General features: G+C 41.7%; 1 protein-coding gene across 3 annotated transcripts in view; it reads left to right on the forward strand.

Moving 5' to 3' along the window:
- Positions 1-14,671: 14,671 nt before the first annotated feature.
- LOC121384310 overlaps positions 14,672-16,190 on the forward strand; it is a 47,555-nt gene continuing 46,036 nt past the window's right edge. The window contains exon 1 of one of the 3 annotated variants that reach the window (XM_041514641.1): positions 14,672-15,543. In XM_041514641.1, the coding sequence (XP_041370575.1) occupies positions 15,228-15,543 (316 nt within the window). In that variant the 5' untranslated portion in view covers positions 14,672-15,227. The remainder of the gene's footprint in view (positions 15,544-16,190) is intronic. The other 2 variants (XM_041514642.1, XM_041514643.1) reach the window with 2 other exon arrangements.

A 16,190-nucleotide genomic window follows, 5' to 3' on the forward strand; every position in this document is an offset into this window, starting at 1 on the left:
TCGATCTACACTGTACATGATCTGACTGTTTCATGGGCGTCATTTGCAAGGAAAAAGTGTGGGGGGGGGGGGGGGACAATTGGGTTCTAACAATATTTCGTGCGACTAATCGCGAGCGCCCTAGGCGTGAAGCGACTCTAGGGGGTCTGGGGGCATCCCCCCCCCCCCCCCCCCCCAGAAAATTTTGAAAAATGAAGGTCATTGTGGCTGTCTGAGAACATTATTTAGAGTAAAGTGGGGGGGACATCAGATATTCTGTCCTCCCCACTGCTAAAAGTGGGGGGGGGGGGACATGTCCCCCCTGTCCCCCACCAAATGACGCCCATGGACTGTTTCCACCACGTTGAATTTCGAAGTGAGGCTGAAGTTTGCCTTCTGCTTGCAACTTGTAAAAACGGGTCCACTTGTCCACATCGGAACGTACAACTTGTACTGGTCTGACATGTTACTTCTCTGAAGGTTCTACCTCAAATGACGATGTTACCCATTACCCTTTTATTTATATTCTCTACAATTTAGCGCATTCACACAAAGATTAAATTTTGTGTGGTACGTATGACCCATCCCCCATCCCAAAGCATAGCTCGTGCACGGCTCAGGGCCACTCTCGGGACCACACTCAGGGCCTCACACAGGGCCACACTCAGGGCCATACTCAGGATCACAGGTCCACACACACACACACACACACACACACACACACACACACACACACACACATTCCTTTCTTCTTCTTAACAAACATCCCTTTCTTCTCCTTAACGCATATGTCTTTCTTTTTAACAAACATTCCTTTCTTCCCGTAACGCAGATGCCTTTCTGTTTAACAAACATCCCTTTCTTCTCCTTAACGCATATGTCTTTCTTTTTAACAAACATTCCTTTCTTCCCTTAACGCATATGCCTTTCTTTTTAACAAACATTCCTTTCTTCGGGACAAATATGTCTTTCTTTCCCTATGACTAAAACAAAATACTATAAATAAATATTTGTATTCAATTAATCTTTATTTTACGAGGGAGGAAATGTTTTATTTACTCAACACATTTTATTTACGGTTATACGGACATATGGTTAAGGACCACACAGATATTGATTGAGGAAAGAAAGAAATGTTTTATTTAACGACGCACTCAACACATTTTATTTACGGTTATACGGACATATGGTTAAGGACCACACAGATATTGATTGAGGAAACCCGCTGTCGCCACTTCATGGGCTACTCTCTTTTTTATTAGCAGTAAGGGATCCTACACTATCCCACATACAGGACAGTACATACCACGGTCGTTGTCCAGTTGTGGAGCACTGGCTGGATATAGTCCAATGGGCCCACCGACGGGGATCGATCCCCAGACCGACCGCACATCCAGGGGACACACAGCTACGTCCCGTCCCCACAGGGTTATTAGAGGATGCTTGTATTAGGTTCTGCTTGAACATAATAAAAAAAAAAAAATTAAACAAATAATAATAGAACAAAAATATATTCTCTCACATGAGATACGAACGACGTACCTTTCACGCTCAAGTCGACTACGCTAACGACTGAGCTACCGAGAAAACAGCAAACCCTATCATTTAAACCATGAAGTGACGAAATAGGTCAGTTCATAATAATCTTGTGAATGCGCTATCAGATAGTGTAGAACGATAATTCCTTTTTTCACCTATTTAAATCATTTCGTCTTTCTGCCAGACTTTGAGAACTTAACTTCTAGAAGTTCCGTAGAGTATTTTATTTAGAGACTGACAACACAAGATACCATCACTTGCCGGATGTAAACAGTGATAACCATTCATCATTCAGCGCGCTAAAATTAAATACACTACCTCGCGTCGGGCAGTCCTTAGAAGTGGTAGGTTAACGACACCACTAGAGCATCTCGATTTATTAATCATCGGCTATTGGATGTGAAACATACTTCTGACAGTTTTAGAGAGGAAACCCGCTGCATTTTCCCATTAGTAGCAATTAGAGATCCTACACCATCCCTGTCAAGGCTAGGCGATGAGTCACACACCAAGTACGTCAAGGCTATGACTTACACTAATGTCGCACACCTGCTCAGGTATACCAGTCACAGCCTTCTAAGTCGGTCAATGCTAAACAAATCGGTCAGGGCCAGTCCAAGGACATCAGTACCAACCTAAGTCGGTCAGGGACACAGGCGAGCGTTCACCCTAGTAGACCACACCACTATGACTCACACCAAGGTCAAGGTCACGGAAAGTAGGTCATGGCCCTATACAGGCCCCTATACTACTCACAGAATCGAAAACATAGGGACCGGAAGAATGAGGCGGATGGGAAACACACTTGGGGATGTCCCGATCAGTCGACGAGCAGTAATCCCGGCCAGCCTTTTGGGAAGAGAACGCAACGTTGCCATATCGATTTTTTTTTTTCATATTAGACTGACAAGTAAATATTTTGTAAATATCTATTTAATGATACTCTACCTAATTTAGCATTCACTTGCTTGGGCTGTCATTGATGTACAAGGTGGTGTTTACTCTTGAAATTAAAGCGGCTATGTCTGGAATATTTTTATTATTTAAGCATTTAGAACAGAAAATCCCATTACGTTTGGTGCATATAAGACGCCGCACTCCGCATTGGTTTCACTACACTGGCTTTTCCAAGTTCAAAATAAACCCACTATTTCGAAAATGGGACACTTTTGCCGGGCTCCCTCTGGGCTAAAAATAGTACGGTTCGGCTATTGTTGCATTACAAAAACCGAGCGGATTCTAGCAGCCAATTCCTAGCAGCCAATTACGCTAGCAGCCAATTTCAGCAGACCCTCATGGCGACGATCTTAACACCGGACTCATACGCCTTTCGATTGTTACCTGTATTTTACACACTTTTATACACACTGTTATGCTAATTTTTAATTATTCACTACAACTTAAGAATTTTAGAGTTTTAAAGAGTATCTTTATATAATAACAACACAAAAACAAAATAACAACCAAGACTCATTTTCACTAATATCCGTATAAATACAACTTAACCGTTTTATTAAGCACTTTTATATCTGAAGTATCACTTTAAAAATCCGTCTGTACTACAGTAATATAGGATGTCCAACTAGTATCGTATAGCCCACACCACAACACACATTATAAAAGGCGTAATATACCGGTGTTTAGAACGTCGCCATGCGTGTCTGCTGAAATTGGCTGCTAGCGTAATTGGTTGCTAGGAAGTGGCTGCTAGAATGCGCTCGGTATTACAAAATGGCGAGAATTGTTCTAACTGGCTAGTAAGCATTTGACGATATGCGTTAATGACGACAACTTGCGAGTGAATTAAAAGTGCAGTTATGCTTGTATTTGAACTTAGAACTTGACTGTATACGATTGAAACCAGACATTGCAGCTTTAAAATAAAGATGTCGGTAAATAGGAGATTTGTGACCTTTATTGGAACAGACTATAACACATTTTGGTGGATATATGTCAATTTCATTTACCCTTAAACAAACTTTTTGTTTAAAACTGAAAGTTAGCTGATTATTTTGAATTGCAGCATAAATGATTAATTATGACCAGCATATTTAGTAAATATAAATTCAATATTAGTACATCAGAAATTTACGCAATCTTGCAACCACATAAATGTGCTATATCAGAAGTTATATGTGAGCATGTTTGTGATAAGGCCACATAAAAAAATAAAGTTGGTTAGCGTCCCCGCCCGCCCCTACGAAACACACCCGACCCGAAACTTTTTTCTTTTTTTTTTGAAAAAAATCGTAAAAAACGATCTTTTCACATTCAAATTTGGCGCCGTTCTGCAAGACGTATTACGTAAACGTCCTCGGTGTCTTTGTGTTTGACGTCATCATTTCAAGAGTAGTATGTCGGGGAATTTATATGTTGATTGTGATATAAAAATCGGCTTGAAATACCTATTGTGACCGCAGTAATAGTCCGTGAGGGCTCTATTAAGACTGTAAATGACTGGTTTGCGTGCAATATCGAGTTGGATGTTACAATCTCGGACTTCTATGCGAACTTCTCAGACGGCAAGTATGATGGGGATAGGGAGCCATTGCCTGACGATACACGCGGTACTGTTGTCAAAGTATTCGCCGGCCCCAGTAAAACTGACATGACGAAAGTTTCACCGGCTTGCAAAGTTTCTGATGTGACAAAGACTCTTGGCTCATTTCTCAAATCTGTGTTGGCTGCAGACACGGTCACGGATCATGACAGGATGGAACCTGATGGTGGGCCTAGTCGATCAAATGTGTTTAGTGTCCTCATGTCTGCTGCCCGTGCTAATGCGTCTTGTACTTGCCTACCACCTGTATTCCCGCTCGCTCAGCTGCCACAGAAGAACAAGTTGAAGAACGACATTCTCCAGTGGCTTCAACGCAATAATTTGGGGTGGAGTGCCGACAGTGTCAGCTCCCTTGGATTGTCCTTTGTAAATACCCTGGCCGAGAGTCTCTGGTATGTTGACAGAAACCAGGACACTTTGAAGAAACGTGGTTGCGCCATCCCAATTTCATTTGAACAGTTCAGCAACTACAGGATGCCAGAACTACACAAACTCAATGGAAAGTATTAAAAAAAAAAAAAAAAAAAAAAAAAAAAACCTCCCTCCCTCCCCAAACTTTAAAAAAAAAAGGGACGCTAACCAACTTTTTTTTGGTATGTGGCCTAAAGATTCTCCAATAAAAATTTATTTTCTACTAGTAGATACAATTATTTCTTATAATCATTTATGGGCATATAGTTGTGTAGTCTTTAAATGTTAAAGCAAAATTTAATAAAAACATGATTCGCAATAGCTGTCATTATGCAACTTTGAGATAGCACCTTTAATACCGGAGTAATAGATCACAAACTCAAAATGGTGCTTAACAGTTTTGCTCAAAAGTTACTTATAAATGTCTACAAATACTTTGTTTTGGAGAGGGATAGGGGTAAACTGTCATCAGAAAGGTCCCTCACATATGGAATCAGCAATGAAATTGACACATTGACCAAAATGTGTTACAGTCTGTTCCAATAAAGTGCACAAATCACCTGTTTTACTGACATCTGTCTTTTAATTTCAAGAGTAAACACCACCTTGTATATCAATGAGAGCCAACACAAGTAAATGCTAAATTAGGTAGACTATATTTAAATAGATATTTACAAAATACTTACTTGTCTCTTTAATATGTAAGAAATAATCCATGAAAATAATTTTTATTCTATTTCCGACAGTACTTTAGAATAACTGTCTTCAACAACAGGTACTATATACACGGGTCAGGTGGTCCGGAGGATAAGTAGTCGGTCTGGAGTTTCAGTTAGCACCGTTGGTGTGGAAACGGCGATGAATAGTGTTCATGTTGGGGAACTGACGGGGAGAAACTCATTATGGTTTCTTCGGGGAGAGAGCCCTTTAGCCCGTGTGTCCACAAGCCGGCGAGAATTCTGTGCTCCGCCTCTTTTATACGGGTGGAAGTGTACAACGTGACCGACTGCCTACGTATCCGCTGGTACATGACATCATTCTCTGTGTATCTTCGTCATACCCAGTCCACCATAACGAACCCGGAGATAGGTTGCAAATATTTGCCATTTTATGACTTGTTGCATTATGTTGCAAAGAAGGAATAAATAAAAGACCCAATATCCATTGTAAATATGCATATGATAATGTGATAAATGTTATGTTTCCTTTAACTTTTAGAAAATAAATTCTTGTGTCACGTGATATATCATATAAAACATATCGGAATTTAAACTGTTTTCATACAACACCCATTGTCATACAGATAGTTTTAGCAACACTCACATTTCAATACATAGCCAATTAAGGGGTTATGGCACTGGATCTATAGCTATTCCTTATCACTTTGGTGAAAGGAGGGATATGTTTTGGACTTCATTAATTTAAAATTATTTAACATTCAATAATTAAAAGGATAGTCCTGAGTTTGTAGCCATGTTAACACGTTTTCGGCCAATATAATCTTTTATAATTATTAAAATTATAATTTACTTAATTTTTCTTGCTTAGAATAAGAGTGTATGTATATTCAATACATTTATTGTTATCCTAACGTTTTGTAGTAGCCAAACATGGATTTTTGCCTAAAATAATTACGTATGTATCAATTTATATTTTCTTTCAACCTCCAAAAGAAATTTGAAATAATTAATTTATAGGAAATCCTGAATGTTTTATCCGTGTAGTGCTTTACATTTAAAACATGTTTAAGATAAGATATTGTTTATAAAATAAAGAAAAAATTGAATATTTGTTTATTTTGTTGGGGAGGGGGGGGGGGGGGGGGGCAGAGAGGAACTGTTACTATGGCTGAAACTCAGGACTGTCCCTTTTATATGTGGCCTGTACATATGGTTTCGTGTGTGAAGGTATGGAATAATCAAGCGCTACAGAACACACAAACATTAATGCCTAGCATACACAGTAAAATTACATTTTAATATATCTGTAACCTGTAATAAGCAGCCACCAGTCTTCCTCCCTTGGGTCCATGTTATGAGCAGGTCATATACAGGGTTTCTACCAGTGTGTACCAAGTGTAAAATTACGTACCCTAAAATCCTGGCAGTTAATGGATATATAGCGTGTGTGGAATTGTACTTTTACATAGATCATAGAACTGCTGTTCAAATTGCCTAATATAGTAACCCAGTACTACAAATCAGATGTTTAGTTATACATGTATTAAGCTCAGCTTTTCATGTGGTCACATTAAATGGATGCTTGCCAAAAGTACTGCTTTCTGACAAAATTAAAAATGTAATGTGACTGGATACCCTAACACTGATACATACTCAATTCACATACTGTTTTGTCCTCATAGTAACACAATTAAGTAAAACATATTTTGCTACAAAATAAAGTAATATATTTTCAGGTATAATTACAATATTGAGAGTTTTTACTTTGTCTTTAGAGCACATCATCATTTATTGTAATGTGACATCATTTGACAATACATTTTAACTTATATACATACTTATATATACTAAAACGCAAAAGAAACGCAGGTTCTCATTAAATTGGATATAAAATATAAAAAATACAACACTAAATGCGGATTTCAACATTTATTTTGGTGCCACTCCAATTCTGCACACATTGGTGTTGGAAATTTTGGATTGAATTCATTTTTGGATATTGTTTCATTTCATAAAGCAGGGTGGGGGTCCATGTTAAAAAATGTGAAAAAGACGACAGTAGTAACAAGGCCTTCCTGGGGCCATGACCTACTTTCCGTGACCTTGACCTTGGTGTACTTGGCAGGTGTGAGTCATAGTGGTGTGGTCTACTAGGGTGAACGCTCGCCCGTGTCCCTGACCGACTTAGGATGGTACTGATGTCCCTGGACTGGCCCTGACCGACTTAGGTTGGTACTGATGTCCTTGGACTGGCCTTGACCGATTTGTTTAGCATTGACCGACTTAGAAGGCAGTGACTGGTATACCTGGGCAGGTGTGCGACCTTGGTGTAAGTCATAGCCTTGACGTACTTGGTGTGTGACTCATCGCCTAGCCTTGTCAGGGATGGTGTAAGATCATTAATTGCTACTAATGGGAAAGTGCAGCGGGTTTCCTCTCTAAAACTGTCAGAAGTATGTTTCACATCCAATAGCCGATGATTAATAAATCGAGATGCTCTAGTGGTGTTGTTAACCTACCACTTCTAAGGACTGCCCGACGCGAGGTAGTGTATTTAATTTTAGCGCGCTGAATGTTGAATGGTTATCACTGTTTACATCCGGCAAGTGATGGTATCTTGTGTTGTCAGTCTCTAAATAAAATACTCTACGGAACTTCTAGAAGTTAAGTTCTCAAAGTCTGGCAGAAAGACGAAATGATTGAAATAGGTGTAAAAAGGAATTCTCGTTCTACACTATCTGATAGCGCATTCACAAGATTATTATGAACTGATCTATTTCGTCGCTTCATCCCGCGAGCACACACACACCCACATATATGTGGTTTAAATGACAGGTTTTGCCAATGTCTCGGTAGTTCAGTTGTTAGCGTCGTCGACTTGAGCGTGAAAGGTACGTCGTTCGTATCTCATGTGGTAAAAAAAAAATTCTATTATTATTTTTTAAATTAGTTTATTTATTTATTTATTTGTTTTTATTTTATTTATTTATTTATTTGTTTATTTATTTATTTTGTTCAAGCAGAACCCAATACAAGCATCCTCTAATAACCCTGTGTGGACGGGACGTAGCTCAGTGTTCCCTTGATGTGCGGTAGGTCTGGGATCGATCCCCGTCGGTGGGCCCATTGGGCTATATCCAGCCAGTGCTCCACAACTGGACAACGACCGTGGTATGTGCTATCCTGCCTGTGGGATAGTGTAGGATCCCTTGCTGCTAATCAGAAGAGTAGCCCATGTAGTGGCGACAGCGGGTTTTCTCTCAAAATCTGTGTGGTCCTTAACCATATGTCCGTATAACCGTAAATAAAATGTGTTGAGTAAATAAAACATTTCCTTCCTCGTAAAATAAAGATTAATTGAATACAAATATTTATTTTTAGTATTTTGTTTTAGTCATAGGGAAAGAAAGACATATTTGTCTCGAAGAAAGGAATGTTTGTTAAGAAGAAAGGCATATGCGTTAAGGAGAAGAAAGGAATATTTGTTAAGGAGAAGAAAGGGATGTTTGTTAAGGGAAGAAAGGAATGTGTGTGTGTGTGTGTGTGTGTGTGTGTGTGTGTGTGTGTGAAACATCCCTAACCCACTGCTTTGAAGAAAGAACGCGTGACTGCAACTCAACCCTCCAGCCTAACCTATGATCTTTTAACTGCATTTTAAACACAAGTATTTCCCTAGAGTACAAGCCTTTTTACAGGACGTTTTAATTACCAAATGGGTAAATACAGTGGTCGATCTAGGATCGATCCCCGTCGGTGGCCCATTAAGCTATAGCCAACCAGTGTATTATGTCTGGTATATGAAAGGTCGTGGTATGTTCTGTCTTGTACACACAGCTCTTGCTACTATAAAGTAGCGGTAGAAATATCCAATCACAAATCTAGTCATAGAGTAAAAAACACAAAAAACAAACGCAATGGTTTGGTTTTTTTTTTTTTTTTTTCTAAATTACAATCACTGGTCTCTCTAGAGACAACTACACATGAAATGGACACACATTGGGTTACATCGAGAGGCCTTAAGGGCGACATGCGAATAATATGAGTGTTCATTTCTCTTCATCACTGTCGTCCTCCTCATCGTCGGTATCGTCGTCGTCTTGTTCATCCAAATATTCGCCGATCCATGAACGATACTGATTTAATTTAGAACGAATCTGTGGTCTCACATCTTTGTCTGGATTCACAAACTGTAAAATGTTCCTGGTGTTGGGACCTTTGTCAAAGTAATGCATATATGTCAGAAAGCGAGAGTACGTATCTTTAAATAACTTCCATTGCAATGTCTTCATGTTTCTTTCAATGGCATCTTGGGACATGTTTTTTTTCTTCGTAGCGTTTCCTCTTGCTTTGGAGATAGTCACGATTGATGTCGAATTCACGTTCCACCATGAGACGAATGCCTTCGTTTTCCAGGTCGGGCGACGGCTCTCGATTTCCCTTTTCGCACATTTTCACGTGTCGCTGCAAGTCGCTTCCGTCTTTAAAGACCAGACCACACGTATCGCAAGACTGCATCCTCTTGACTTTTTTTCAGATAGGGTTCTACCTCATCATCTTCTTCTTCGTCGTCACTTTCGTAGGCGGGTATGCCTGGTAGTTTTCTCTTGAATGCGCCCCTTTGCATAATTTGCAGGTAGAGCTCTTTCTTCGACAGTGGTTGCACGTCTTCTGAGACATTCGCCGTTACGCTCGTGCTTTTATACCATTCGGACGGCCCCGTCTCTAAACCATTAGGCCGAAGACGCCAGTGTTCGGGTGTGGGTCGGTTTCAAGTCCACCAAGAGATGTCCGTAGGGCCTGTGGGTAGCTTCCTCAAACTGATGCATGAAATGACTAGTGTTTTCCGGATACATCTGCCGTGCCAAAGTCAGAACTTGCTGCTTGTCGATGGGGTTGTTGAACAGCGCTAGATAATGGCAGTTTCTTCTTCTCTGTGTCGGGTCCTTGCTGTGATACAGGTTCTGGTTGATAGCGATGACGGATAAGTTTCTGTGATGACTTCCTTCTGTGAACAGGTCGGTGATCCTTGGGTCTTTATTAGCCATACACATCAGGTCGTCCAACACGATGAGATTTCTGACTCTGGGATCCAAATAACGATCCTTTTCCAAATTCTCAGGTATACCTTGAACAAATTTCACTCGAGCAACCTTTTTGATCATATCATAGAGGGGTTGCCATCGTTTGTAGAGCCAGATGATGCGCTGGGGAGGCGGCTGGGTTTTACCATCTCTCAACAATTTGTATACCAAAAATGTCTTTCCACACGACGTGGGTCCCGACACGATCATGGTGAAGGGATGTAGCAATCTTAGGGGATGCTGCTGCTGCTGTGGTGGTGGTGGTGGTGGTGGTGGTGGCTGCTGCTGTGGTGGTGGTGGTGGTGGTGGCTGCTGCTGCTGTGGTGGTGGTGGTGGTGGTGGTGGTGGCTGCTGCTGTGGTGGTGGTGGTGGTGGTGGTGGTGGTGGTAGACCTTTAGCATGTTTTTGTTGAAAATGTCTTAACATGGCGTCTCTCCTTGAGAATGTGAAACCACATTCTGAACATGTGCTCTGCATGACGACTCTAAATGAAATGATGATATCTGACCCACATAGTTCCTTTTATAGGTTATTTAGAAATGCTTCTGCAGTTTCGGGGCTTTCCAACCCGTACCACTTTGTTGTTGTTGTTGATGTTTCCGTTTCAGATCGGCTTTGGCTTGTTCTACCACTTGTTGTGTTGAGGAGACCATGACGACTTTGGGTGTCGGGGACTTGTTCTGTTCCTCTTTTTCTTTTTTCCACGTGGGATCGTAGAGTTCTAGACATCGATCCACACTGTACATGATCTGACTTTTCCCACCACGTTGCACTGGAAAATGAGGTTGAAGTTTACCTTCTGCCTGCAGTTTATAGAAACGGGTCCACTTATCCACGTCGGGTACATATAACTTGTACTGGTCTGACATATTGCTCCTCTGAAAGTTCTACCTCAAATGACGAGTTTTCCAAAACTATTTTACTTATATACCTTATGACGCATAAAAATATGGTACAGGAATGTTTGAATGTGTGTGATACGTATGACCAGTGTCCCTCCTCCCAAGCACAAATCTCATCGTGCGAGCTCCCAAAAATAATCGTTACCAAAATATTACCCTTTACCAGTGTTACTACCATAGGGACACGTCCAGAGACACACTCGTGGACCCAGGACATAAATAAGAAAGCAAAACCTGTTATTCACGGTTTTATTCACAACATACAACATGAAAACATAGCACACAAGTGTCTAAAACATTTAATGTCTGAACAGGTTGTTCACATAAGGACATCTTGGAGAGAGTCTGTAATGTTCCATCACTGGGTCGTCTGTCTTCTTCCATCGGTAGACGCGAAGTCCGCAACAGTAGCAGGTGATGGCATCGTGGTCTCCCGTGTAGTAGAAACCGGCCTTTGCAAGTTCTTTTGGTTTTTGACGTAATTGTATGGGCCACCGAGCATACGTCAGCATCCGGGCATAGAAATGTCTCATTTCGGGACGATGACAGAACACGTAACGTCTCGAATAGCAATCTTCCTCACAGGCAGCATCTGTTTCACAGGCAGCATCTATTTCACAGGCAGCATCCGTCTGATCTGTGGGTTCATCCACGAGTTCGCCATCTTCAGTTCCAACCCCAATGTCACGTGTAGCATCCGTTTGATCCGTATAATGAATACTCTTCTTCTCCTCATCTTGTTTGGTAATCACTCTTTTGATCGTATGTCTTTCTGAACATTTGCAGACCAAGACGTCGTCCTCATCGCTACTGCTGCTGCTACTAACACTGCTCGAATATCCCGATGTCATTTTCTTCGTACCAGAATATCTTCAAACTCCAAAGTAAAAATAGATCTCGTTCACAGAACTTTCGGCAAGCGAATGACGCTACTAACAAAACACCCCTTTTTATATCTAAATACGAGCCTACATAGGTCAAGACCAGTCGTAAGTAGGCCAAGGACAATAGTCTGGGGGACAGTCCAAGGGCACAACGGAACTAGTCTAAGTAGGTCAGGGCATGACTCATACCAAGGCCAGACACCTGCCAAGTATGCCAAGGGCGGCCCATGACTCACACCAAGGCCAGACACCTGCCAAGTGTGCCAAGGTCGTTCTTTCTTCAAAGCAATGGGCTGGGGATGTTTCACACACACACACACACACACACACACACATTCCTTTCTTCCCTTAACAAACATCCCTTTCTTCTCCTTAACAAATATTCCTTTCTTCTCCTTAACGCATATGCCTTTCTTCTTAACAAACATTCCTTTCTTCGAGACAAATATGTCTTTCTTTCCCTATGACTAAAACAAAATACTAAAAATAAATATTTGTATTCAATTAATCTTTATTTTACGAGGAAGGAAATGTTTTATTTACTCAACACATTTTATTTACGGTTATACGGACATATGGTTAAGGACCACACAGATATTGATTGAGGAAAGAAAGAAATGTTTTATTTAACGACGCACTCAACACATTTTATTTACGGTTATACGGACATATGGTTAAGGACCACACAGATTTTGAGAGAAAACCCGCTGTCGCCACTACATGGGCTACTCTTCCGATTAGCAGCAAGGGATCTTTTAGTTGCGCTTCCCACAGGCAGGATAGCACATACCACGGTCGTTGTCCAGTTGTGGAGCACTGGCTGGATATAGCCCAATGGGCCCACCGACGGGGATCGATCCCAGACCTACCGCACATCAAGGGAACACTGAGCTACGTCCCGTCCACACAGGGTTATTAGAGGATGCTTGTATTGGGTTCTGCTTGAACATAATAAATAAATAAACAAATAAATAAATAAATAAAATAAAAACAAATAAATAAATAAATAAATAAATAAACTAATTTAAAAAATAATAATAGAAAGAAAAAAAACTTCTACCACATGAGATACGAACGACGTACCTTTCACGCTCAAGTCGACTACGCTAACGACTGAGCTACCGAGACATTGGCAAAATCTGTCATTTAAACCATATATATGTGTGGGTGTGTGTGTGCTCGCGGGATGAAGCGACGAAATAGGTCAGTTCATAATAATCTTGTGAATGCGCTATCAGATAGTGTAGAACGAGAATTCCTTTTTTCACCTATTTCAATCATTTCGTCTTTCTGCCAGACTTTGAGAACTTAACTTCTAGAAGTTCCGTAGAGTATTTTATTTAGAGACTGACAACACAAGATACCATCACTTGCCGGATGTAAACAGTGATAACCATTCATCATTCAGCGCGCTAAAATTAAATACACTACCTCGCGTCGGGCAGTCCTTAGAAGTGGTAGGTTAACGGCACCACTAGAGCATCTCGATTTATTAATCATCGGCTATTGGATGTGAAACATACTTCTGACAGTTTTAGAGAGGAAACCCGCTGCACTTTCCCATTAGTAGCAATTAATAATCTTACACCATCCCTGACAAGGCTAGGCGATGAGTCACACACCAAGTACGTCAAGGCTATGACTTACACCAAGGTCGCACACCTGCCCAGGTATACCAGTCACTGCCTTCTAAGTCGATCAATGCTAAACAAATCGGTCAGGACCAGTCCAAGGACATCAGTACCAACTTAAGTCGGTCAGGGCCAGTCCAAGGACATCAGTACCAACTTAAGTCGGTCAGGGCCAGTCCAGGGACATCAGTACCAACCTAAGTCGGTCAGGGCCAGTCCAAGGACATCAGTACTAACCTAAGTCGGTCAGGGACACGGGCGAGCGTTCACCCTAGTAGACCACACCACTATGACTCACACCTGCCAAGTACACCAAGGTCAAGGTCACGGAAAGTAGGTCATGGCCCCAGGAAGGCCTTGTTACTACTGACGACCTGTAGCACTGTCAATGTCAGTATCGTGTGTGACCACACCGGGCATTCAAACAGACAGTACAACGTCTCCTCATTGAGTTTACAAGCCGTTGGAAGAATGCCTGAGGGAGTGTGTTCCATTCGTGCACCAATGCTGCCTCCAGTGCCTGGAGATTCTGAGGATGTCCGCGAGCCTGCAGGTTGTATAGTACCAAAGAAGAGAGTTCTGTGTCAAAGTTCGACGTGCACTGTCAAATATTTACGGAGTAAAAGCAGCTGTGGGTGTGATTGGTAGTAATATGTGACATTGATTATTTGTGCAAATACTATTGTCCATTGACAATAAATAAATACACTTTTATCTTTTATAGTTGTTAGGCAGTATATACCAGAGGTTGAAACTAATGCGGGATACCCCCAAAAATGGAACTGCAATTTTCAACAAAAATGACGGTTGCTATTAAAAACATTAATTAAATCTCTTAAATGATACGTGACCCCCCATTTTCTTGCAGGTCGATTAGAGGTGAGGTGCTACACTTTCTATTGCTGTATTTCCTGGGTGTGTTGAAACGCTGATTATATCAATTTTATTAGTAAACGTTAACATTATTGGCAATAGGAATTGATTTGGTCTATTACAACCTGCAGGCGACGTCCGATTTCATCCCAGACACGTTCGATAGGTGCCATGTCCGGTGATAAGGCCGGCCACGGCAACGTTGGGATGTTGTGCTGAGCCAGCAACGCGTGTGAGGCCTGACACTGTCTTGCTGCAGGAAGCGCACACGTGGGTGGGCAGCAAAGAAGGGAACGACGTGATTGTTGATGACGTCATTTTGGTACACGGCTGCATTAAGTCGTTGTCTGAAGACATGAAGTTGTGTTCTGTGGTTGAATGTAAATCCACCCCACACCATCAGACTACCCCCGCCCCATCGGTCGGCCTGCAGAACGCAGCAGTCGGAGTAACGTTCATGTCGACGTCGCCATACTCGGATTCGGTCATCAGCGTTGGAAAGGTTGTAACGGCTCTCATCCGTAAACAAAACTTGTTGCTACTGGACACGTCGCCATTGTTGATGTTGTTGTGCCCACTGTTGACGTCGTTGGCGGTGCCGAGGGGTCAATATTGGTCCCACATAGAGACGGCGGTTACGGAGTCCTGCTGCCCTCAGACGGCGGCGGACACTGGACCACGTGGGCCATGCACCTGGTGAACGGTGTGAGTTGCTGGCATCATCCGATTCCTAAGGATGTACCGGTCTTGGGCTGCGGTTGTCACCCTCGGGCGGCCGGTGCGTGGTCGATCGTTCACGGATCCAGTGATTTGGTGACGTTGGGAAAGTCGTGCGACTGTCGAATAATGGCACCCCAATTGGTTGGCTACAGCAGTACGAGTCTGTCCGGCTTGCAACATCCCGATGGCCATCCCTCGCTGGACTTGCGTCAGTCGCGGCATTTGGAAAAATTGATTCTGTTGTCTCCCACCACTCAAATTCAATTTATGCGATTAAATCCAGGTATGTTGGCTTTTAGAGCATTTCATTGAGCGTGTTTGCATTGGATTCACCATACGGGTGATCCAGCACGTGCAAATAATGTGTTTTGAGAATCCGTTACGTCACTCAGGTAATAAAATTGACACGCGGGTGGGGCCGCGGTGTGCGTGTGTGCCATGTCCGTTAGCACCGTTCAGGTTCAATTCCACCAAAGATATTGCTTTAAAAAGTGTATTTCCTTCTCATTGCCAGGACCTGCGATTCTTTTGCGTTTTAGTACATATATTTCTGTTTTTAGAAAAGCTGACTTGTAACATACACAGTGCCATGTAAAGAAATAAAAACTGGACGTTACAAGATTTTTTTGTAATCTTCCAGATGGTTCCAAATTCAGGTACATATTGTTTCCAAAGTTTGTATTACTAGATTAGCCATAGTTTTTAATCAATTTCAAAATTGATTAGTAATTCTTATTTAACGTTTTATAATTGTGAAGTGATCTGTCAGAGGTGCAGAAAGTACTCGCCCGCTCGCCAAATGCGAGTACAAATTCCGACGGACGAATGAAAGAAATGCAACTACTAGTCCGACGGGCGATCGGTCTTTTTCTGACTGACTGTACTTGTTTTTTTCGCATCGAATCCGCGACTCCATATCAGCCATGTTAG

This window comes from Gigantopelta aegis, chromosome 10 (genome assembly GCF_016097555.1).
Source record: "Gigantopelta aegis isolate Gae_Host chromosome 10, Gae_host_genome, whole genome shotgun sequence".
Taxonomy (NCBI): Eukaryota; Metazoa; Mollusca; class Gastropoda; order Neomphalida; family Peltospiridae; genus Gigantopelta; species Gigantopelta aegis.